The 26253-nt window shown below is 41.9% G+C and overlaps 1 protein-coding gene across 2 annotated transcripts in view; it reads left to right on the top strand.

Moving 5' to 3' along the window:
* MSH2 (mutS homolog 2) overlaps positions 1-26253 on the top strand; it is an 89774-nt gene that overhangs the window by 8485 nt on the left and 55036 nt on the right. For both annotated transcript variants that reach the window (XM_070947781.1, XM_070947770.1), the window contains 3 exons: positions 1938-2084; positions 2975-3124; positions 4916-5049. In XM_070947781.1, the coding sequence (XP_070803882.1) occupies positions 1938-2084; positions 2975-3124; positions 4916-5049 (431 nt within the window). The remainder of the gene's footprint in view (positions 1-1937; positions 2085-2974; positions 3125-4915; positions 5050-26253) is intronic.

The raw sequence follows: 26253 nt of genomic DNA, 5'->3' as shown, positions 1-26253 counted from the left end.
ATTTGAACTAGCAGTAATTGCAGGCAGCTGGTGTTACTTAACAGTGCTTTAATCTGCTGCGCCACCAAGGCTCTTTATGCATACTGCTGGGCCCTGTAATTGGTTGAGGCCTCCCAGGTGTGCTGGGGAGCAGGCCTGGTCCTCCAGAGTCACAGTAGTTTTCCCTTACTGGTGGGCCAGGTGGGTAGTTGAGATGGGGAGAGAGATAGGTGGCTGGAGGCAGCTGCAGTGCTGCTGTATTCAGTTGTAATGGTGGGCGGACTGCTAACTGCCTGAATTTCCATAATTACAGGGGCTTTGCAATGGCCATAACTTTTGAGTACAGATTGTATGTTCGTTTGCTCAGTACCATTTGAATTTTGAACAGTTGCTGCATGAACACTTAACTAAGTGAGGACTACCTGTAGTTAAGCGAGGATTCTTTGTATGTGGTGCATTGCCATGGCTTTTTATTGGTGCAAAAATGATGTAATGCTTCAATGCCACTCATTAAATTTATTGAGTGATCAAAGAGCTCTAGTCCTTACCAATGCTGTTTGCATCTCTCTCTTCTTTCCTTTTGTGGGTCAGTTAGGTGTGAAAGTAACCCTTAGCATACTTTGAAAATGGGCTTCTATTGTGATTTACTATTTTCTGCCTTCTGTGCATCAGGCTTTCCAATCTGATGCTCTTCTGATAAATATAGTACAAAGTGTCAGACACATAATTTATTAATGGAGACATCATCAATTCACTGAAATAATATCAAACTACTCTTTCTGCATGTTGCATCGCCTCACAATTAAATTTAGATCTTCAGTTATACTGCTGACAATATTTCAATGTACAATCTTATTCAGCTTGAAATAATGTGTAGATGGGCAAGTATGTAGCTTCTCATTAGGTCATTAGGCAAGTTTGATCTGAACCAAACTTCGAGTGTATTATATTGAAATAATAATATGTCTGAATAAATGTGCCCTGTTCCTTTTTTATCCCTTCAGTGTTAAAAGTTACATCTGATTAGTAGTTCTTTGGTAGTTTCATTAGGTAACAGCATGATTATATATGACAGTGTTTGATTGATTATGCATCATCAAATTGGTGTTGACTCTTAGCCATAATCTAGATTTTGTCCGGGACACTCTGAATAAGTGACAGTGAAAATCCTTAAAATAAAAGTAATAAAACTTCATTTAAGAAAATACTGAATTTTATAGTAGAGATGGAGAAGGAGTTGGATCAATCTCTGTCAACAACATAGAGTCTGGTAGCACCTTTAGGACAAGCAATTTTATGGGGGCATTCTTTTTGTAAGCAGCAACTTACCTAGATTTGCTATCATAGGACTTTAAATGGGTTTAAAAGGACTTTAAAGAGTTAAAAGGAGAAGATGGAGGAAAAAAGAGTGAGAAGTTAATGAGTTTCTGTGAGAACAGAGACTGAGAAAAGAGGTTACATTATCAGTTGTAAATGAGACATTTCATTCTTTCAAGTCAATCCATCACCAGTCATACAGATCTCAGCAATGGTGATACAAGTGAAATTTTGTCAATACAATAGGATTAAAGTACATTAGAAAAGTCTAATCTATTACAGAAATCTTGAATAAGGACAATGACTTCTTAAGTCACTACATTTGCTAACTGATAAGATAATTCCTCTACCTTCCTCTTTGAGAGCTTTTTTCACTCTCTGCTTTTATAAATCCAATTTCTTCTCACCTTATTTTCCCCCCTCCTCTCCCTTATAAGTCTACTTTTAAGGTTTTATAATACTGAACCCATTCTTTGTATCTGATGAAGTGAGCTCCTTTCTCACAAAAGCCTGTGCATCAATAAAGTTGGCAAGTTTGTAAGGTGCTATCATATTCTGTGCTTATTTTGTTGAATACAGTTAAGAGTGTTTTAAACCTATAGCCTGAAGTAAAATTATTCTTAATTATTTTATTTGTAAAGGTGGTTCAAAGGGGAGGAATCCTGATCACGGATAGGAAAAAGACTGAATTTTCAACAAAAGATGCTGTTCAAGATCTCAACCGTTTGCTACAATCAGGAAAGAAGGACCGTGTGTCTAGTGCAGCATTACCGGAAATGGATAAGCAGGTAAGTGAGTTGGGTATGGACATGTGCCATAAATCAAAGAAGTGTGTGTCAGTTTTAAACAGATAACAGTGTCTGTTTGTGTGTCCCTCCCTCCCTCCTTCCCTCCCTCCCTCCCTCCCTTGGCTCTGCGGGTCCTGTTTTTGGCTGCCTCAGCCTCCAGAAGGCAGGTGGGGGCCAGTGGATAGGTGGGGCGATGTGGGCGGGGCAGCCTTGTGGTCCCGCCCAGGCCAGGTTAATGGCTTCGGTGGACCATATTCCTTCAGGCAAGTTCCTAATGTTTGCTACAGTTTTAAAATTATGCATATCTCTAATATTTATTGCTATAAGCTTTATTAGAAGTTTCTAAATAGAGGTAGTAATGGCAAAGCAGCCACACAGTTTCATACAGAATGATATTCATGTGGTTTTTTAACATCAACCTTCCCCAATTAGATAGTCTTCAGTTGTGCTGGTGCATGACTCCCAACATTTTGAGCTAGTAGAAACTGTCCATACTGTCTGGCAATGATGGGGACTATACCACAGCAAATTAGGGATTATGGAAAGCTGCCCTAGAAAAAATTCATCTATGTTTTGTAGGTAAAATACAAAAGCACTTCTTGTTGAATGCCATGGAAGCGTCTTCCCTCTTTATAGAAAGTTCTTCTCTCTTCATAGAATAATATTTAATAATGGTCCTCCTTCTGTTATTTCTCCAAACTTTTTCAAAAACCTCTAGTGAAACATTTGCAAACTACTTATGCCTTTGAGCAATAATTTAATTTTGAAAAACTGCTGTTCAAGAACAAACTATATTATCCACATTGCTTCCAATTTAGTCCCACCATTGGCCCAGTGACCAATTGTCAGGCTCAGTACATATGTGATTCTGCTGAACTTTTATTTCCCAGGTTGCCATCTCTTCTCTGTCTGTAGTGATTAAATACTTAGAGCTGTTAAACGACGAGTCTAACTTTGGACAATTTGAACTTACCACATTTGACCTTAATCAGTATATGACCCTGGATCATGCTGCTGTTAGAGCCCTTAACCTTTTTCAGGTAAGATGTATAACTTGCCCTTATAGCTGATTTCTATCACTACATTGAGTAATTTATGAAATCTTAACTAATTCTCCATGGCTTAAGGGGACCAGCAAGGTAGGATGTGGGGGGGGGGAGGAAGATAGACGGAGTGGGGTGGGGGCTGCTGCAGTGTCCCTGAGGTTGATTGTAAGGGTTGGTGAATTACCAAGTTCCTGAATAGCTTTTTGAGGGTCTGAATGGTCACTAAGTGACCGTTCATAACTTGAGAACTATCTGAATTTACCTTCAGTTAAGCAGAGGCTAATGATAGAAGTCAATCATGAAATTATAAGATATGTTTTAGAGCAGGGGTGTCAAGCTTTATTTCATTGAGGACTGCATCAAAGTTGTGTTTGACCTCAGGGGGCTGGGGTGGGCATGGCTAGGTTGGGCATGGCCAGGTCGATGTCACTCATCAAGGCTCCATTTTTGGCTGTGACGGCCTCCTGCAGCCCTCTGCCAGCGAAAAAAGAGCTCGGGGAAGCTATGTGTAGCCTGCCTGGGCTATATTTTCAGCTGCGACGGCCTCCCCAGGCTCTGTTTTCACTGGCAGAGGGCTGCAGGAGACTGTTGCGGCTGAAAGCGGAGCCTGGGAGAGCTGCACATGACCCTCTCATGCTTTGTTTTCGCTGGCAGAGGCACCGCGCCAGATCTAAGCACCCCACGGGCCGGATGCCTGGGAAGCCTAATGTTTATTTCAAAGCTTTAAGTGATTTAGTTCATTTAAAAAATAGATTATTTTTTGACTTCCATTAAGGTGGCTTCTGATTTCTCTTTTAAAATAGTATATTTGTTCAAATAAGCATGGGAAGGAAAGTTTTACCCTTTGTGTTTTTCTCTCCTGGAATGCTATATTTAATCTTTGTTCTGTTTATCTATTCTTGCTATGTCTTAAATGGGTGGGCTACAATTTATGAAATTGTTGACAAATGTAATTTGTCTACTGTACTTAAAAGAAAAAACATTGAAATACAAAATATATGACATTATCTTCTGTTGCCATTCTTCCTATTATTTTCTGAAGGGCTTAAACAAGCTCAGCAAATTTTGTTCTGAGCTTAGAAAAAGCCAATTTAGAATAGTGTATTAGACATTTTTGTTTGTTGCTTTGTCTTGAAATAAGTTCAAACATTTGAGGTTTTCAGGCGTACGAAAAAATAGAATCCTAAAACTATTTTCTTATTTTCTCCTTTTTTATGAAATGGCCAGAAAAGCACTTGTTTTTAATTCTTCTTAATCTGAATAATAAACCACTTAAAACAGTAGAGAAAAAATTCAGTTAAGGCAGAACTCTGGGGCATGGATTGCTTTGTTCTAAGATCAGAATGTGAGTTTGAAACATTTTGTAGACAGCAATGTCAGGGTTTATAAAGGAATTTTCTTTTTATTAATCAATGAACAATTCCTAGAATGAACCATTGTGCCTTGATCTTCTTAAACTGAAGAAAACGATGGAAGAAAAAGAAGGAGGAGGAGGCAAAATGACACCCAGTGTTATGGTTAGAGATTTGAGTTAAAACTGCAGACTGTCTATAGAAATTGCAAAGAGAATTAATTGGTAACCAGCATGTGTTAAGGAATCAGATTTCGCATGTATCATCTTGGAACAAAGAAGCAATGCTTTGATCACCATTTTTGAAAACACAAAAGACTAGCAATAACTCAGCTTCCTCTCTTCCTTTAGTTTGAAGTAAAGACTTCTTTGTTTTTTATGACACAAAAGTGCCTTCTTTTACAACATACATCCTTATCTCTTTTTTTCCTCAGGATTCTTCAGAATTTACCCAAGGAACACATTCACTGGCTGGATTGTTAAATAAATGCAGAACACCTCAAGGACAAAGGCTAGTCAACCAGTGGATCAAACAACCATTGATGGATAAGAACAAAATAGAAGAAAGGTAGTAAATAAATAATGCATTCCTTCTCAGTGCTCAATTGCTTGTGCTGGCTAGAAATTCTGGGAAGTGTCGTATTAAAATATCAATGGGAACCGGGTTGGGGAAAACTGTTCTGGAAAGTGCATTGCCTTATTGCCACCATTTTGGAGTTATAACGTTTAGCCATTTAACATTTGTGCTTCAAGTCACAGTTATAAAATATATATTGTATAGTACTTGGAGGAGACATATACTTAAATTCTGCAGCATTTGCATTCTGAATAATTTGGTGATCAGGCTGGGGTGTTAATGAGGGTGTTTGTCAGGGTCCAAGAACCAAGAAAGACTTGGGAGAGTTACTAAAAAGCAGTTTCCTTCATTGTTCCTCATCTGTAGACAGAAGTCTTGCCAAATTAAAGCAACTATTTGCATCATTATTTTATTTATTTTATTTTTTATTTTATTTTATTAAATTTCTATACTGCCTTTCTCCCGAAGGACTCAGGGCGGTGTACAGCCAGAAATAAAACCATGACAATAGAAAAATTAAAAACAAGTTAAAACAATTAAATCAATTGGCCGAAAATTCTAATAAAACAACCCATTAAAATAGTAAAAATATTATTATTATTTAAACCAGCCCTGCTTGTTGGAATAGTAATGTTTTTAGGGCACGGCAAAAGGTACGCAGGTCAGTAATCGTACGAATCTCCGGGGGCAGCTCATTCCAGAGGGTAGGGGCCCCCACAGAGAATGCTCTCCCCCTGGGGGTTGTCAGCCAGCATTGTCTAGCTGACGGCACCCGGAGTCATTTAGAGATACACCCTAGGAATAGCTGAGGAGGAGCCTTCTTAACTCTTTTCCTCTTGATCAAACTTTCTATGTTTCATTGTCTCTTTGCTCTCCTGGGAATTCATATTACATCCCACTACATCTTTTTGTGGAGAAGTGGCTTTTACTCTTTCCCTTTGCTTGGAAGCAGATTAGTTGACAAAGACAAGATGTATATTAACAGAACAGAGTAGATGGCATTTACTTGGGGTCTTAATTTTCTCTACATTGGCTGGTTGTCGGGTCATAAGTTATGATAGAAATAATTTGGAACAAGGCAGGGGTGAAATCTACTTACCTTCCTTACTGGTTCGGAAGTGCTTGCGCCTGTGCATGCGTCACATGCGCGTGCAGACTCTGCACATGCGCAAAACTTGCAAATGCGTAGAGGATAAAAAATATTACTTCCTGGTTAAAATCAGGAAGTAATGACACCTGGGTGGGTGGGCGAAGCCTCGTGCCGCCATCACTACCGGTTCTCCGAACCACCTGCCACAATCGCTATTGGATCACCTGATCCAGTCTGAACCGGGAGCATTTCACCCCTGGAACAAAGCCTTTCAATGATTGTTGAAGCAAATGTTCAAAGTACTTCTTGATTATGAAAAAAGGAACTAGTCCAAGGTACTCTCACTCTTGGAAATCTTGAAATGATTCAAGACTAGGCAATGTCTGAGAGTTCAATTTTTAAAACTTTCATATCTCTATTTAATTTTGGTGTTTTACAGCAATCGTCTGATATCTTGAATAAAACACTACAATGTTCTGTCTTTTGTGATGATGAAAATATTTCTAGTATTAAATCCATGTTTTAAGACTAAGAATCTCATTATTTAAGCATTGCATTATTATGTAGACCAAATTTATTTTGTGTTTAGTTTAGCTCTAACCCATTGCCTTTTACAGTAAGTTGGGGTCGTTGAGTTTTAAAAGCAATTAATAGCCTGGATTCAAACGCCCATATAGTTAGCTGGTTCTACTATTATAAAGTATATATTATACCATTACTTTTCTAGGAACTCAGTTCTTTGTTACAATTAAAAAAATGAAATGACTGGCTTCTTAATAGGAAATGGAACAAATACATTGAGGATAATAATTAGGAAAACAGGAATAACAAGAATTAAATTGAGTTACCTGTATATGTCCATGTGCATGTGTGATATGTATGTGTATTTGATTTACAAACCCAGTCTTAAAATTGACTATCTGAATTAATTTAAAGCTATGTCATTATTTATGGGAATGACAATCAGTTCGATAATAGCAATCAATGCCTTTGCTGTATAAGAAAAACCAAAATAGTCTTATGTACTGAGATATATTGTGTGATTCTAGCTTGGGAGAAGGGACAAGAAAAATTCCTGACCCTATTCTGAACGTATCATTCCTGAAATTATGCCTGATTGATCTAGCTGCTGATACGGACCTGCTTTTATTATTGCTTTGATAGCATTTTATTATGTTTTGTGCTCATTTGTTAATCTTGTATTGCATTTTTAATGAAGTGTGTTGCTTGGAGGTGCCAGGCCAGGTCTGTGAAAGAGAATAATCTAATTAAGCAAGTATGAAAGAATTGATGTTATGCAGTTTGCTTGCTCCTAGCTAATTTCATTAAAAATGTAGCTCAGCCTATAATTCTTTGAGCAAGTATGTGGGGATCCATATGGAAGTGCTGTTTTGTTTCATAGTAGGAAATTTAATCTTACTTTCCAGTTTCAAAAAGGCTGTTAAGTTTTATTGAAACTAAAATATTCTTTAAAAGTAACAGCAGATAAACAATATTCTGGGTACCATAAACAAATGAAAAGGTCATGTCATCTGTCTCTGCCTTTTATTTATTTATAAAATGTATTGGCTGCCCATCTTACCTCAGGGTAGCTCTGAGTGACTTAAAATCTTTCACTCACTCACTCATTCACTCACTCACTCACACACACACATTAAAACTAACCATTAAAATCCAATCATAGATGGGGAAGGCAGGGGCACGGTGGAGGAGGTGGGATCTGCTGTTACTTAAACAACCACTCCAGTATGCTGCTCCTCCATTGGTACCCCAAGCTAACTGGCAGAACCAGGTCTTGAGGTCCTTATGAAAGGATAGGATTGGGGTCAATCTCACATTGGGACCAAGATGTTCCAGAGGACAGGTGCCAAAGCAGAGAAGGCCCTTCTCCGGGACCCCACTAGCCGGGATAAACAACTTTTCCCCTTGAACTGGAGGAAAAAAAATCATCTCCAAAAGTTAACTGACTAGAGAATTTGAGAACTTTGGGTCTTTGCAGGCTTTAGCTGTTTATCTGACTACCTTACGTCTTCTTTTATCAGTACATCTTTGCCTTCATTTTTCTTCTATTATACCCATCCTTTGCATATTTTTTGGTTTCTGTAATTTTCCTATCCCTCTTTGATTGTTATCTTCCGCTTATTTGAATATACATCTATAATTCCTTGTCTTTTCTTGGGGCTCTGGAACTCAAGATTTAGCTAGACACATTTCCCTCTTGTTTTTTTTTTCTTTCCTTCTGTCAGTTTCATTTTATCAGTAAATATGTGATTTTTGCTTTTTGCATTTTAGGATATTTTTTTGCTTTGTGATTGATATTAAGCCATATTTTTGCAAGAGTTCATTATTTGAGTCAGAGTTAGCACAAAGTCCTGTTTTTGATTTGTGAATAGAGCTTTCCCATTTATGTTTAAAGAAAATATAGTCAGATTTTGCTGTTGTCCATCTATTAATGTCCATGTATAGAATTTATTTTGTATTGGTGAAAGCACTTTAAAAGTAAAAAACTGAATGCTTGGAAATGAATAATTGCAGCTATTATATGGGAATAACTTGGAGTAATATTTTATACATATTTTAATAGATATAAGCAGGCATGATATTTAAGGAAAAATCCAGCCATTCTGATTTTTAATATAGCAAGTTCAGCCTATTCTTTATGTTTAACTGTACAATATCTATGGAGATTTTCAATCATCTGGGTCATGGTTGTCCCAAAGATACTTTTTTCCTTCAAAAAGCAACTAGATTACAGTACTTTTTAATATGGTAGGAAAGGCATTTGTTTCCTTCTTCTTGTGAAAAACATATTGCAAAACTGATGGAAGGAAGATGGAAAGTTATAGTATTATCCTGCTAAAAACTAACAAGTTCATATTCTAAAGATATTTTCCTTTAAAACATAACAATATGGCTTAAAGTCCTACATAGATAGCATGTGGGCGTAAAAGAAGACCTTATGTAGGAAGTTTATAAATATCTTTTAAACCCTATGAAAAAATATATTGCATCAAGATTTGTTAAAAGCATATATTTGCTTGTGTTTAAAGAGGTTGCTTTACTCCAGAATCTGATAAGAAAAAGTTTGTAAAGTTTAGAATTGATTGGTCCAGGACAGGGGCGGGTTTCAAAACCCGTCGCCACCGGTTTGCACTGGTCTAGGAACTTAATTCCATCTGTGTACATTTTAGGTAGCTGTCATAACTTAATGCTGATTCCTTTAAAAACTACAATCTTTCCCAACATCACGGTTTTTTTCCAATGACTCCTCTCTTCTCCTTTGGCGGCCAGAGTTTTGAATCAGTAATTCTGCGTGATGCTCTATGGAAACTAAAGTTGGACTTTAAACAAGCAGAATAGCAAAAGTGTTGGCGCCCTTGTTATATGTATTAAGAAAGGGCAGAATAAAAATCTAATAATAATCTAATAATTATTAAGTAATAAGAAATTTTTAAATAAATAGCAATAATAATTTAATAATAATTTAATTCTATAGCAGATAACATTTGGAAGGGGCTCAAACAGATATTTCCTAATTTACTAACTAATTAGTAGTAGTAGGTATACTGTAATATGATATGCAAGATTTTGTTATTATAGCAAATCTGAATAAAGCAACTTCTTGTGGAGTTGATTTCTTCATCTGTTTCTATGTAGTAGGACTTTGTGGTCATACTTTTAAGAAATTTGCTAGTTTTCAGATGCCAGGCTAAAGCTTGAGAATTCAAGAGGGCTTTTATTCTCACATTATATCTAGGAAAATAGATTGCTGTTGACTGAAATTTTAGGTAAACATTGTTAATTTGGCCTGCTTGATGTGTTTTTGTTTCATTTAGTACATTTCATCAGCTGCTATGGGAATGGTTGTTAAATATATAAATGAATAAATAAATATCACTCTAGTCTTTCTAGAGTACACACTTCTGAATAGTGAGACGGCTCCTTTGTCAAGTGTACTGTGCAGACTAGAAAACTAAGTGCTTATTCTAGTTAATTGAAAAAGCTTCCCCTGATATATTTTGTAAAACTGCTCCTGCTTCTCATTTTTATCACAGTGTGAATGCTACAAAACAGTTCATTAGGTGATTGAATTATGGTGCCCATATCTCAAGTTTGATTACTGTAATTCAGTAAAGTAACATTATGGACAACAAGTAACATTTTGATACTTCTTGCAGCAACAATAATTTTTTATATAAAATATGTAATTTCTAGCAAGTATTAAACTGCCAATGCCAGCCCACTAAATATGCTTCTTGAAATGAATGTAAAATTGAATGATTCTGCCTAAGGTATCTTTTAATAGATAAACAACAGGCCAGTTGTGTGATTTCTCTTTTTGTGTTTACCTAAACAGCAGAACAATTTAAAAGCTTAGAAATAGAGGTTAGGGACCATACTAAATTAGAGCAACACACAATCAGCTTTTCTATAGCATGTGGCATACCTTTGCCTTTAAGTAGTAACTGCCCACTAAAATGGAGCACTTTCCTTCAGTATTGCTTACACTGTCATGCATCAACATCTGGCAAATGTTATCCTTGGCCTTGAGTGGTATGTGGGAAGTTTCTCTCCAGAAGGAAGGTGGGGCCTGAATGAAATATTTCATTTCCTATTCATCTAGTGATGTGGAGTATAATTATTACATTTAACTCCCCCACTCATTCAGTGTTTCTCTGAAAATAAGACCCATCCCGAAAATAAATCCTGATTCTTTTTGGGGTGGACCTAATATAAGCCCTACCCCCAAAATAAACTGGGGTGATGGGTGTGGCCAGCACAAGAGGCAGCGAGCACATGGGGGCCAATGGTGTCTGGTAGGTGCCGCAGCCCGCCTGCCCCTTGGTGCAGCACAGATAAGTCCGAGCGCGGAGTCCAAGTGCGGAGGCAGAGAAGGAGGGGAAACAGGTGATCCAGATGTGCTATGTTGCTGCCTGGCTCATGGGAGGCTCACACAGCGGCACCAGCAGCAAGTGAAGGCAGAGGCATGGAGGGGGGGAGGCCCGTGATCCGGACATGCTGCGTGGCTGCCTGGCTCATAGGAGGCTCGCACAGCAGCATCAACAGCAGGCGGAGACAGAGGCATGGGGGGGGGAAGGAAGGTGATCCTGATGTCCCACATAAGCACCTGCCCTGGCATGGCCGAGGACAAGCTGAGAGATGGTGGGACGGAGTGGGCGGCACGTTGGGATCATCTGCCTTCCCCTGTGCCTCTGGCTTCGCCGCACACTTTTCACCCAGTGGGAGACAGCTTTGTCTGTTTGCAAGTGGGGCTTTGAAATGGAGCTAATCATTCTGTTTCAAAGCGCCCCATTTGCAATCAGACGAAGCTTCCAGTCTCTGTCATTTCTTCGTCCAGGCGAAAAGTATGTCTGCCCTAGGAAGCCCTGCAAGCTGTTGTGGCCACAGACAAACAGATGGTGGGAGGGGGTAGGCGTGAGGCCACAAAATAAGACATCCCTGAAAATAAGACCTAATGGGTTCCCCCCCCCCCCAAATATAAGACCTGGTTTTATTTTCAGGGAAACATGGTACTTTAATAGTTTTTCTAATCATATTGAAAGTTATAATTTGGCAGAATTCCCCTCACGTACTCAAGAAGTAAGTCACCACTTACTTTTATGGTCTTGTTGGTCAGGTGTAATTTATGACTTAGGGTTGACATGATAGCAGTATTCCAGTATTTGAGAGGCTTCCACAAAGATGTGGCGGTCAAATTATTCTCCAAAGCACAAGATTGGTTGGGAACCAATCATAGAGAAAAGGAACCTAGAATTAAGGAGAAACTTCCTAACAGTGACGACAATTAACCAGTGAAACAACTTGCCTTCAGAAATCTTGGGTGCTCCCGTCGCTGGAGGTTTTTAAGAAGAGAATAGATAGTCGCTTATCTGAAATGGTATAGGTTCTCCTATACCTCCCAGGGGGCTAGAGTAGAAGACCTCCAAAGTCCCTTCCAGCTCTGTTATTCCATTCCATTCCATTCCATTCCATTCCATTCCATTCCATTCCATTCCATTCCATTCCATCCCATCCCATCCCATCCCATCCCATCCCATCCCATCTCACAAGTCTCTGGCAAACTCAGGGACAAGATATAGTATCGCTACAACTTCAGGTGAAGTGTTGAAGCCATTCTGTGTTTTCTGAACTGTAGTGTTAAATAGAGACTAAGCACTTGCTCATAAAAAAGGGGCAGTCAGATGATGAATTTAAAGTAGCCATATAGAGCTCAGCCCAATATAAAATTGCATAGTGCTACTTCTGAAGGTTGCCATAACTTCTAGTACATTCTGGTACAATTATAAAGTGCAGATACACAACCTTTTTCAGGCTGAAGCTGCACTAGGTCTTTTAATGGCTTGCCTAGCGCCACATATAAAAAAGGGGAGACGGACAGGACATTAAAGGTAATAAAATATATGTGACCTAGAGTAAATATGATTAATTCCCTATATTTAATATTTGCTGTCTTACACTCTATTTATTTATTTACATGATATAGGGATGACCTGACTCTAAACGACTAGACACTTATACTTTAAAAGCAAGAAACAATAAAAACAGGTGATACGTACACAAAAGGGAAAAAAGGCATACAAACAAGTTCAAAATCCGACAGGAACTCAACAGCTTTTTTACCCCAAGACCTGGGAGAAAAACCAATTTTCTGATATTTTCCTGAATATTATCAAGATGGGGGCCATATAGATCTGGGGGAATGCTGTTCCAGAGGGGAGGGGCCATGCCAAAAATGGGATGCTTCCAAAGTCCCACTGTGTAATTTTATTTGATTAAAGAGACTTGGAGTACACCCACTCTGCTGGATTTTATCACAAGGGCAATTTTATAACAGTAAAATACCATTCAATTTCATAAAAAGAACTTCGCTGCAATTACTACTCCATAGTAATTTTATTAATTTTTAAATGAATTGCATATTCCTAATTATTTCTAATTAGATAACAATTATATTTCTTATTATGCAATTAGATATAACATAGTGGCAGTCTTTGGAGGAGCTCAAAGAACTGTACTAAGAGCTTTAGTGATACAACAAATTATGTACCTTCTTAAAGGGAAACGTGAGAGCTGAAATTGGGCTGCTGTAATTATCAGAATCTTCAGGTGTGTAAAGAACTAAATGACAATCAAAGGCTTTAATATTAAAACAATAGGCAACTGATAGATCACGGGTGCCAAACTCTCCGTGTCACATTGTTGTCATTTGATGTATCATGATGTTTTTTCCCTTCACAGAGCTGGGGTGGGCATGGCCTGAACATGACACATCTGGCCTGTGGGCTGCCAGTTTGATACCCCTGTTATATATTCCAGGTCATGGAAGTTTCTTTCTTACCCAAATTTGAAGATATTTACGGGGCTTGATACAATTCCCTTATTATAGCAGTTGTAACTCAGGGGTGAAATGCTCCTGGTTCGGACCGGATCATCCGATCCGGTAGCGATTGCGGCGGGTGGTTCGGCGAACCGGTAGCAAAAATCCCTGTCCCCCCCCCCCGCCCAGCTGAGCCACGTGATCATCAGAGACTGTTTTTTTTACTTTTAAAAGCATTTTTTCTACAACCTCTTCGGCCGAAAAAATGCTTTTAAAAGTTAAAAAAAAAAAAAGCCTCTGAAGCATTTTTTTCTGCAACCCCTTTGGCCGAAGATGTTGTAGGGAAAAAAATGGCTTTAAAAGCCTCTGGCGATCCCAGCTGACTTGCCTGATCGTCAGAAGCTTCTAAAAGCATTTTTTTCTGCAATCTCTTTTTTTTTTATTGAAAAAGTTTTTCAAATACAAATTTTTCCCCCCTTTTTCCCCCCCTCCTCCCTAACCCCCCCCTCCCCCTCCCCTCCCCCTGTGGCTTCTCCAAAATAAAACCCAAATTCATAACAGATTATATAATACTTTACCATCCCTTTACTCCACCCCCCCATACGCTGACCCTTTCTTTCTAATAATATTATTATATCCCCGTTATACTATACATTTCAAAATAACATTCAGCTATAACATTATATAATAACTCCTAATTTAGCATAATATTATTATATCCCCCAGTTTAGCAATTCCTACTCATAATCTACCCTTTTCCTCCTCCCCATACATATATCTCTTAATTCAAATCTTTTACATATATTAATATAACATTTCAAAGCAACCTTCAGCTATAAAACTATATAATAAATCCTAATTTGACATTTATTCAACTCATAGTCTGCCCATTTCCTCCACCCCCATACATATATCTCTTAACTCAAATCTTTTACATATATTCATATCTAAACATAATATCCCTTTTCTTAAACTAAACAATCAATAAGCTAACCTGTCTCCACCCACTTTCCTACAAGACTACCATACATAATATTTTTAATATCTTTATTCTTCTGCCCACACCACTAAGATTTTCTGCAACCTCTTAAGGTTGTAGAAAAAATGCTTTTAAAAGTAAAAAAAAAAAACTTGGCCACACCTACCCAGTCACATTACCCCCCCCCCCCCACCAAGCCACACCCACAGAACCGGTAGTAACATTTTGGATTTCATCCCTGTTGTAACTATTATTTTGCACTGGAACTAACAGGAAAGGATAGCTAAAGCTCTTTTTTTATGAATTTGATGGCATTTTACCTTTTTGCAACTGCTTAGATCTGCTTATATGTTATAGATCATTTGTTATTATAATTACAGTGCTAACAAGCCACTGCAGGCAAATTGGCAAGACAGTTTTCTGACTAGTTGCAGATGTTAGAGCACTACAAAGTAGATTATATTTTAGGGCATATAGACATATTTAGATTTCTGAGGATGTGTTAAGACTCTCCTGGCTGCTGAAAGGGATGATTATTCAAAAACTATAGACCAGTGATGGCTAACTTTTTCCAGACCGAGTGCCAAGAGCGCATGCGCGCACCCCCAAAATGCAATGTGCGCATGGCCCCCTGCGCATGTTCCCTGCCTGTTGTGGCCCATCAGAGGCCTGTGCAGCTAGTAGCTGATTCCGACAGGGAGGAGACTGGTGTGGTGATGTGCCAGCAGCCTGTGCAGCTGGCACTCAAGTTAGATAATGAGGAGGCTGGAGAAGATGTGGTGCAAGAGGCGGGGATTCAGCCAGGGCCTTCAGAAGCTCCCATAAGTGAAGAGGAAGAAGAGGAGGAGCCTCTTCTTGATGCACGAGTGCGCAGAGCTGCCAAAAGACAGGAGTGGCTCCTCAGGAGGAGGTCTCCTTGAGAGTAAGGCTTGGGGCTAATTGGCCACTCCCCTAGCCTATTTAAGGAAGGACGATGACTGAGGCAATTTGCAGGAAACAACTTCGTTCATATTCCTTTGCGTCTTGATTCCAGAAATGTCTGATCGGCTGTTGCTCCTTTCTTGTCAGTTTTCCTGCAAATTGCTTCTGGGCATTCTGCCAACCACAGTAAGATTACGGTTATCTGAAATACTGTGCTTCAGAATTGAGTTATTATTCTTTGGATTCTTGTCGGTTGTTAATGAAGTTAAATTAACAGCCCTTGTTCAGAAAAGACTGATTTAAACTGTACTTGTGTTCGAACAACTACTAAGAAAACTCATTAGTAGTCCTTAATTAGTAAACTAAGGTTTGTACAGACTTTGTGTATGCTGCGTTCTTTGGGGTCCGTAGCTGGGGCAGAACACTGCCCCATGCATGCATGTGCCCCTGCATGCGCCTTCCCCCCGCATGCGCACACGGCCTCCTGTATGCGCCCTGCACATGTGCAGCAAAAATCTGAAGACCAGCTGGCCGGTGGGAAGCACACGTGCATGCGCAGCAGAGCTGAACTGGGGCGACGGCTCACGTGTCTACAGAGCGCTGCATGCCACCTCTGGCACGCATGCCATAGGTTCGCTATCACGGCTATAGACCTATCTAAGTTGCAAAAAACAGACTGTCAGTAGATGGCAGCAAAGAATCAGAGTTTTCTGCATCTTTTTGCTCATGCCTAATAGTTGTCTGAACGTTGCAGCCTGAATATGTTAGGCCTAACAAAATGCTTCCTTATTAAAGCAGCAGAAGAAAAGTTATGAAATGGTAGCTAGTCAGGAAAACATTAATAAAGCATTACTCATTAATAAAGTCCATGGTTTGTATTCAAAAGGCACTATTTTTAAAGCCTGGCATCTTCAGGTAAAAGTCCCAAGTGTAACTCTGCCTTGCTGTTGCCATCCACAGAACATTGGTAATATTGAACTCAGCAGTGCAGCAGTCTGATTTGATGCTAGGCAGTCTTTGTATGGCATTGAGCTTTCAGTTCAAGTGAGTTCAGTCCTGTCTAGTTATATTAGCAGCTATTGAATAGTGCAGTGGCTTTACATTGAAAAAGTGAATCAGCTGGAGCACTGATTCCTTTATCTTTTTTTCCCCTATTGCTTGCTCTTTTCCTCTTGCATCTCTATTTTCAGATAAAATGTAGGTCAAAATAATAGAATCTTGAATAGTTGTGCATTTGTTTTGAACAGTGTATATAATTATTCTGAAAATAATATTTGAGTTATGTTGAGTTGCTCAAATTATAAGTAATGTGAAACTCTAAATAGGATAATTTGACAACAAAAATCCCTGCATTGTACTAAGAACATTGTTGATGTAAAGGAGCGTTGGTCCTACCTGATACGTTCCTTCTCGTTGAGTGGAGACAGCAGCCAGCGTGGGTAGTGCCCATCCAATCAGCTTGAAGGACTGAGCCTGCCAATTATTCTTAGTCCCGCCCCTGTTGCCGGGCAGGCCAGCTTTTGGTGAAGACTGGAAGACAGACTCGGTGTGTGGGAGAAGAAGAGACACCAAGACAGGAAGGAAAAGAAACACAATAGGTCCAGCTTGAAGAAAGGGAGGGTCTGGCTGCTGTCTCCACTCAACGAGAAGGAACGTATCAGGTAGGACCAACGCTCCTTCTCCATTGAGAGTGGAGACAGCAGCCAGCGTGGGACATACCCAAGTTCACTGTCCCGAAGTCAGGGGTGGGGCATGCTGGACCGCAGAGTCCTCTCCGGCAACAACCCTTTGCAAAACCCGGCGTCCAAACGAGGCCTCGGCCGACGCAAACTGGTCGAGTTTGTAGTGTCGGATGAAGGGGCTAGGCGAAGTCCACGTGGCCGCTCTACAGATTTCCAGTAAGGGAGCCTGAGTAGCCCAAGCGGCCGTCGTAGCTGCGCTACGGGTGGAATGAGCTGTCAATCGTGAAGGACGCGGAAGGGATCTAACATCATAGGCCGCGGCAATAGTCTGACGAATCCAACGCCCGATGGTTGAAGAGGAGACTTTACCGCCTTGGGAGGTAGGTAAGAAGGAGACAAAGAGAGACTCTGAACGTCGGAAAGGAGCCGTTCTCTTCAGGTAAATCCGCAGTGCCCGCTGGACATCAAGGGTGTGCCAACGTCGTTCCCGAGGATGAGTAGGCCGGGGGCAGAAGTTAGGCAGGATAAGTTTTTGCGCACGGTGAAATACAGAGTTAACCTTTGGAACGAAAGTCGGGTCCAAACGGAGTACCACTTGGTCAGTATGAAAAACACAAAGGTCCGGACGAGTGGACAAGGCGGCGAGCTCGGAAATACGGCGAGCCGAAGTGATGGCCACTAGGAAGGCAACCTTGCAGGTGAGAAGTCTGAGACTGGTAGTCCGAAGAGGTTCGTATGGCAGACCCGTGAGAGATTGCAAAACCAGAGGAAGACTCCAGGTAGGATAGCGATGTAGAGTCGGAGGACACAAGTTCTTTGCTCCCCGGAGAAAACGGCGGATCAAGGGATGCTGGGCCAGGGATGACAAGGAACCACAGGTAAGAACCGAAGATAAAGCTGCAACGTGACGGCGGAGCGTGTTAGGAGAGAGCCCTTGGGAGAGGCCCTTTTGCAAAAACATCAGAATATGAATAATAGATGGTTGCAGAGGCAGCACATCAACCTGGTTACACCAGTTGCAGAAGATCCGCCAGGTGGCCGAGTAAATGCGTTCCGTGGAAGGACGTCGAGAGGATAACAAGGTATGTACAACGTCCGCCGGAACGTGAACCTCCTTCAACGTGCACCGCTCAATCTCCAGACGGTTAGATTGAGCCAGGCCGGATCTGGGTGTGTCAGGGCGCCTTGCGAGAGAATATTGTTCGAGAGGGGGATGCGCCACGATGGGGTCACCGATAGGGACTCGAGGTCCGCAAACCAGGGCCTCCGGGGCCAATGAGGAGCCACAAGGATCACTTCCGCTTGCTCGGATAGAATTTTGCGGATGACCCTGGGAAGGAGGGCCGTCGGAGGAAAGGCGTACAGGAGGCCCGAAGGCCATGGAACTCGAAGAGCATCGACGCCGGTCGCTCGAGGGTGAGGGTACCGAGAGAAGAACAGCGGAAGTTGAGCGTTCTCGTGAGTCGCGAACAGGTCGACCACTGGGAGGCCGAAGCGAAGAGATAGTTCCTGGAAGATGCACGGGTGGAGACGCCATTCCGCATTGTCTATCCGCCGGCGACTCAGCCAGTCCGCTTGAACATTCCGCACCCCGGAGATGTGTTCCGCCCGAAGGGAACACAGGTGGCGTTCTGACCAGAGTCCCAAAGCGATAGCCACGGCCAGAAGAGACTTCGATCTGGTGCCTCCCAGTTTGTTCAAGTGTGCCTTGGCGGCGACATTGTCCGTGAGGACGAGGACATGAGCTCCGGAGACCAGGTGGCGGAACGACTTCAGGGCAAGGAAGACCGCTTTCAGCTCCAGCCAATTGATGGGATGACGACCTTCCGAAGGTGTCCAAGTCCCTTGAGCCAGGTGACCTTGACAATGGGCTCCCCAGCCCAGGAGACTGGCATCCGTCGTCACCACCACCCTCGAGGGCTCGAGGAAGAAGCAACCCGCAGCGAGGGCAGGAGAGCGCCACCACCGGAGGGATCTGCGGACCGCAGGAGGAAGTGGAATCGGTCTCGATGACGTGCCTCTGCCTGCCTTCTGCAAAGGCAAGAGAAACCATTGGAGCTCCCTAGCGTGAAGCTGGGCCCAGGGAACTATGGCTATTGCAGATATCATCTTACCTAACAGCTGAGATAAGACTAAGGGTGAAACTGTCCGACTCCCCTCAACCCGGGAAACTAACTGCTTCAGGCTAGCCCGTCTGTCGGGAGAAAGAAAAACCTTGCCCTGAAGAGAATCAATCAGGACACCCAAATGAACTAGCCTAGTGGAGGGGGAGAGGTGACTCTTCTCCAAGTTAACGGAGAAACCGTGAGCCGCCAACATCTGAACCGTCAGGCGAATATCTGAGGTGGCCTGCTGAACAGAAGGGGACAAAAGCAGGATATCATCTAGGTAACACAAGAGACGGACTGAAAGAAGACGGAGCCGGGCCGCCAAGGTAGCCAGCACCTTCGTAAAGGTGCGAGGGGCAGAGGAAAGGCCAAACGGAAGAGCCCTATACTGATAATGTGCTCCGTCATAACAGAACCTTAGAAAACGTCTATGGGAAGGGAGGATAGGGATATGAAGGTAGGCCTCAGTTAGGTCAATGGAGGAGAGGAGATCGCCTCACCGAACACCGTCCAGAATGGTCTTCAATGATTGCATTTTAAATTTCCGGTACACGACATACCTGTTTAATCGTTTGAGGTCCAGTATAGGACGCCACCCCCCTGATGACTTCGGAACAAGGAACACCCTTGAATAGAATCCCGAACCTTCCTGACCCGGAGGGACAGGTTGAATAGCCTTGATAGTCAGAAGATGCTGAACCGAAGAGTCCATAAGAGATTTCTTTTCAGGATTACGAGAAATCGGACAGCAGACAAAGGTGTGAGGGGGGAGGGCAATAAATTCAATAGCCAATCCGGATTTCAAGGTGGCAATGACCCACTTGTCCGAGGTAGACTTCTCCCAAACAGCGGCAAAAAGGCCCAATCTACCACCAATGGGAGGACCCGGAATGCAATCAGCGACGGCGACGGACGAAACGACCTCCTCCCCCTCGAAAGGGCCGCCTAGAGTTAAAAGGACGCCCCCTGAATGCCCTATCAGAAGAACCCCGCTGTCTGCTAAGGGGCCCATCTCTCCTAAAGGAAGGGAAGGACGAAGAAGAGGAGGGCCCCCCCGTCCGTACCTCAGGAAAAGGAACGAGGAGGGTAAGGAGAGAAACGGGGTGCTCCTCTTCGGTAAGCGGCTGCTAACACTTTCTTTTTATCCCTGGTTTCAGTGAGGAAAGGATCTAAAGAGTCCCCGAACAGCTTCGTGCCCTTAAAGGGAACCGAGGCCAAACGCCACTTGTGCCTGGCATCCGCCTGTCAGTGACGAAGATACAGCAAAAGACGAGCCGTGACTGACGAAGCCAAAGATTTTGCAGAAAACCTGGCAGCATTCAGGGTAGAATCAGCGGAAAATTGTATGGCAGCCACAATTTTATTCAAATCTTGCCTGATACGCGTATCTCCGGGTGTCAACTTTTCTTGTAATTGGCGTAACCAAAGCAAGGTTGTCCGATTAAAGAAGGATGCAGTGGTGGTTGCTTTGATCGCACAAGCAGCACTCTGAAAGGCCTTTTGAAGAACTTGATCAGATCGACGTTCATCAGGACGAAGACCCTCGTCAGGATCGCCCGGAACACTAGAGTTAGGCAGAAGTGCTGCAACGGGGGCATCAATCGAAGGAATTTTAAGTAGAGCCTCAAAGTCTGGAGAGACTTGAAAGTTCCTTTTGTCGTTTGACGAGAGAAGAGGAGCAGCGGCTGGGGACTCCCACTGACGTTTCACTACATCCAGAAACAGAGGGGGCGTAGGAACAGATGTTATAGGCCTAGCGGGTTCCGCGAACATTGGGTCCAACGATTCCGAAGAAGTCGAAGGAGGAACTGGGTCAGCGTTTGGTGAAGATAAACGGGCCGTATTAACCGCCTTGAACAACAAAGATTTAAACAGGGCCTGCGGAAAAAGGCCTGTGAAAGCCGGCTGGTCCGGAGGAAGGTTCTCATCCTCCGACAGGTCAGAACCAGGATACTCCTCATCATCTAGAGCTGAAGGCTGACTGTAGTGAGAACAGGTAGGAGAAGCGGACCGGACTGAATGAGAACAGACTTGGTCACTGCGGCCTGAAGAAAAAAGAGAAGCCTCCCGCACCGATCCGTGCCTACTGGAAGAACCTGAACGGGCAGCCAAGGACTTTTGAACTGCCGCCTCGATCAATTGTTGAAGCTGATCTGGAGGAACAATTGAATCCAAAGGGCGGACCGGGGTAGGATCAGTGGGAGGAGCCATCTGCACAATAGCTGGATCAGGAGCCGGACGTTGAGAAGCTGAGCCAGAACCCCACAAATTGTCATCGGAAATAGTCACTGGGCAATCCTGCAGAGACAGCTGATCAGGAGTAGGAGAGTGAGGCACAACAGCGGGAGACGGATCAGACGGAGCAGGAAGTGGTTGAGAAGCAGAAGGAGGCAATTGAGCGCAAGCCTTGTCACACAATCTGGTCAAAACTTTGTCTCTACGTTTTTCCACTTTAGAAGAAGAAGAGGATACCCCATGTTTGGTGGACTTGCGTTGAGATCGTGAGGGGTGGGAAGCCCGGGAAGAAGGTCTTGGATCCTCTAAAGGAGATTGCTGGGTAACAGACGTGGAGTCTGATTGGCCAATTTCGCTCGCACCAGCCTTGCGGCCGTGCTTAGATTTAGAAAGGGCCTTAGGCATGGCAGAAAAGAGGGGGGTTTCAAGGAAGACCCCACACACCAGATAACGCCTTGATAATTAGACTCTGCTATGACAGAAGGGAGCGAGAGGAACTCCACAATAAGGCGATCACAGATAAACTGACACTCAAGGTTACCAGCAGAAGTCAAATAGGTTCTATAGGGAGCGTAAAAACTCCACAAACGCCAAGTGTGGTAAGAGAAGGCCCAAAGAATAGCCAAGGCGGTGTTGAGGAGGAGACACTCAAACTCTCAAATAAATAGGCAGATCCAGGCCACCATCTTGTGGCTGTGCAACATAAAGGGGAGGGGGCGCGAAGCTCCACCAGGTTCCAACAATGAGCAGCGCCTAAGGATTGATTACTGCCTTGGAAAAGGGGGCGTGAAGCTCCACAATGAGAATACTATAAGGCAGAAGGATTAGAGCCACAGCAACACAAAATGGGGGCGCGAAGCTCCGCAATCGAATTCGAGTAACCTGACACGTTTTTCAATCCAATTTTATTAGTTTGCAGAAATCGGCTGCAAAACGATTAAACAGTAGTCAGAAGCAGGCCACAATAGCGGAGAGACGAGGTTGCGAGGCTCCACAGGGAATTAATCAGCCTACAGCACTTCAAAGGCAATTTTGATCGTTTCAGGGGAACGGAGTTGGAAGGAAACGCTCCGTGAGGAAATTAGCTCCAGCCGACAAAAAGTGGTAACAGGGGAAGCGCAGGCTTCAGAAGGACGCTCTCCTCAACGGCGGGAAAAAATGGAATCCAAAATGGCCGGTGCGGCTGCAGCGCGCCCGCCGAACTGCCGATAGTTAAGGGAATCGAAACTGGGTCCAACGCAGAAGGCGAAGGCACTCAAACCGGGGAAAAAAGGTCCCTCGAAGCTCAAACGAGGAAAAGTCTTCTAGGGGGGAGCGAAGCCAGAGAAAAAAGCCCCACACCCCTGGCTAAGCCAGGGGCAACCGAAGTTAACGAGGAACAATACAACTCACGAATTCGATGTCAATGCAGTCCAAGGTCAGCCAGAGTAATCAATTAGTGTCCAAATCGAAAAGAGAAATCACAGTCACACAGTCCAAGTTAAAGAAACCAGAAAACCAACACGAGAGATATGAGTAAAAGAATTTAAGTTAGAGAGAAGTCCCACACACCAGCCAGCGCTGAAGGACTGAGCCAAAAGCTGGCCTGCCCGGCAACAGGGGCGGGACTAAGAATAATTGGCAGGCTCAGTCCTTCAAGCTGATTGGATGGGCACTACCCACGCTGGCTGCTGTCTCCACTCTCAATGGAGAATGGAATGTACTGATATTCTTTCTTAACAGAATGAATCCATATTTTGAATTTGGATTTTGTCTTGATGTTGGAAATGTCTTAAATTGTGGTTGCTTCAGAGAAAAAAACTAATTGCAGCTTTTCAGTTTTTAATAATTCTGGTGCGCAGATCTCAGATTTTGAAAGAACAGTTGTAAGAAATCAAAGCTATGTTTCCTAGCAGATCCAGGAAGTTCTATAGGGCAGGTTTTGATTGTTCTGATTAATTGAGCTATATATGTACATTCTTATAATCAGCTTTTTAATAAGGCCTGCTGGTTAGGAAATGTTCGTACTGCTCCTGTTACAAAAATAATACAGATGAATGTTTCAGTTTTTTTTTTTTTTTTTTTTTAAATTTGATTTATATGCCGCCCTTCTCCGGAGACTCAGGGCGGCTTACAATGCGTTAAGCAATAGCCTTCATTCTTTTGTATATTTTTATACAAAGTCAGCTTATTGCCCCCACAAACTGGGTCCTCATTTCACCTACCTTAGAAAGGATGGAAGGCTGAGTCAACCTTGAGCCTTGGAGAGATTCGAACCAGCAGAAATTGCAGGCAGCTGTGTTAATAACAGGGTGCACTAAACCCCTGTACTATTCAAGGCTCTTAATTAGTTAATTGGAGAAATGTGTTAAAAATGAATACTGAACCAATATATTTTCTTCGTTGTATTAGGAAAGTGAATATGATATTCCCCGTGGCTATTGCTTCAATGTTTAATAATTTGCAGTATTGGATTTGCATCTTAATTTGGACTAAAAAAATGGCATTCAGAAATCTATGGGACAATTTTCTACTTTCCTCAGTCACTGCTGCTAAGAAAGTTTACAGAAAGACTTCAGCATATCATTGCTGAATGACTTGCAATCAGAACTCTGATTAGTTCCTTCCTTATGGATTCTATGGAATCTCATCATTACAAAATATGGTGGCATCAGAAATTGAGGAATCTGAACCATAGATTGATTTGGACAAATTATGGAGATGTTCAAATCGAGTCATAATTATCATCATTGATTCACTTTATAAATCCACCTAATAATGGTTGTAGAATACAAAAATTATAAAACAAAAAAACAAAATACAGTAACAGGGTCATGTTGGGGAAATGCCACAGAAAAGAAAAATCCCAGGGACCATTCAGGCAGAATAACAATGCTTTTCTGAAGGATGGAAGATTCTAACCCATTGGACTCTCTCTCTGTGTGAATTTTTATCTAGATGGCAGGGTGATAACAGAGAAGGCAACCAGCCTTTGGTTCCCAGCCAGATAGTATTGATTGTCGTAACCCCAAGAATGCCCACATTTTCAGAGTTATAGTATGGACAAAGACAATTACTTCCAGGCTGCCCATCATCTTGGTTCTTAACTTTTAATCTTTTTATTCTAATTTTTGGGTTTTTTTTTTAGCACTTTAAGACTTTTTATTATATTGTAAGCCACCTAGAGTCACTGTATTAGTGAGATGGGCAGTATGGTAATTTAGTAAATAAATAAGAGTAAATAAGAAATTAGAGAACAGTCCTGCAAATAACAGACCTCTGGCCACGAAAAGCTTTATATACAACGAAATTGGTTTTAACCTCACTGGTGCAATCCATGACAAAAAATACAAACAACATAAATAGTGTAAAGAACAATCTCTATGCAAGTAATTAGGAGGAAAAAAGAAAAAGAAAGAAAAAGAAAAACTAGTCATATGTTTCTGCGTGTGTGTGGAGTGATTGTGGTTGTGTTTAAGAGTCTGACAGCCCAAGGATACCTTGTACCTTGAGTTGAAAAATTAAAGCCAACTGGTAACCAGTGCAGCTTGGGGAATTCTAGTAGTACATAGGCATTTTGAGGTGTTCCCATATTTTCTTACACAGCTGCATTCTGAACCAGCCATAGTATCTGAATTATCTTCAAGGGCAACTCAATGTAAAGGGCATTCAGTAGTCCATTCAAGAGACCCTGAGAGTCTGTGAATCCAGGAAAAAGTGCAACTGTTGCATATGAGGGATCTGTAAAATCTTTCCTGACCACATCTACTACTTGCTTTCAACTTGTTTTGTCTGAGGAAGTATAACTCCATCAAGAACCAAGGATGGAAACTACCCATTCACAACCAATCCATGACTCCAAGGCTACTTGGTCTTGTTATGGTTGATCCTGAGCCTGTTAATCCCAATGCAGATCTCAACAGACTTCAGGAACTGGTACAACCCTTTAGCAACTTCAATTGGCAAGGGTTGAGATATACAAGTAGATATTATTATCATACTGCTGATATTTGACCCATGCTGTCATGTGTTTTCCTCCAGAGGTCTCATACAGATATTAAATAGAATAAGGAAAAGTGTCAAGCTCTGAGAAACCCTGTTGAGCAAGCACCTAGAATTCAATTCTCTTCCCCACCAACATTGCCTGGAACCATCTTGAAAAAAAGGAGACAAAACAGCAGCCTCCATTCTTAAACCATAAAGAGTCTAGAATGATTAATGGTACTGAAAGCCACTGTGAACTCAAGAAAGATCTGATTGCCACAAGTGCAATCAATGCTGTCTCAAAACTATTTGAAATCTAATTAAAAAGGATCCAGATAATTCATTTCTCCTAAAACTCCGTGGAATTGCATCCTAAACACTAAAAAGAAGAACTTGGAGACCAGATTAAAATTATTGGGTCCAGCAATTGTTCCTTGAGGAAGGGATGCATCATTTACAGGTTGCTAAACTAACAGTTCTGAGAACTTTGCATACTTCCTAGAGATTTATAATCTCAATGTATAGAGGTAGTGGACTAATCTGACAGATTCTTCTGTAGCTTCTGAGTTTTAATATGCTTCTCAAATATTTGCATTCTTGGGTTTAAAATCAGTAATTGATTAAGAGTTCCAGGAAAAGTACCAATGTATGAAAGGCGTTTTCTAAAAGGAAATATTTTTATTTACTTAACAAATTTATATAGCCACCCAACTCACGCATAGATGACTCTGAGAGGCTTTCAATATTTTAAAAAGTTAAAGAAATCCACCATATAATAAAAACATTAAAAACCTTTATCCCACCCACATAGTATCAGGTAGAAACTACATATAGTCAAGACAAGAATATGTTTCATTCAGTTTTTCATTTTCTAAAAA

Source organism: Pituophis catenifer, unplaced genomic scaffold (assembly GCF_029215685.1).
Source record: "Pituophis catenifer annectens isolate HBS135680 unplaced genomic scaffold, rPitCat1.0.hap2 SCAF_1, whole genome shotgun sequence".
Classification (NCBI taxonomy): Eukaryota; Metazoa; Chordata; class Lepidosauria; order Squamata; family Colubridae; genus Pituophis; species Pituophis catenifer.
The sequence above is the reverse complement of the archived record's forward strand: the minus strand, read 5'-3'. Positions and strand labels throughout refer to the sequence as shown.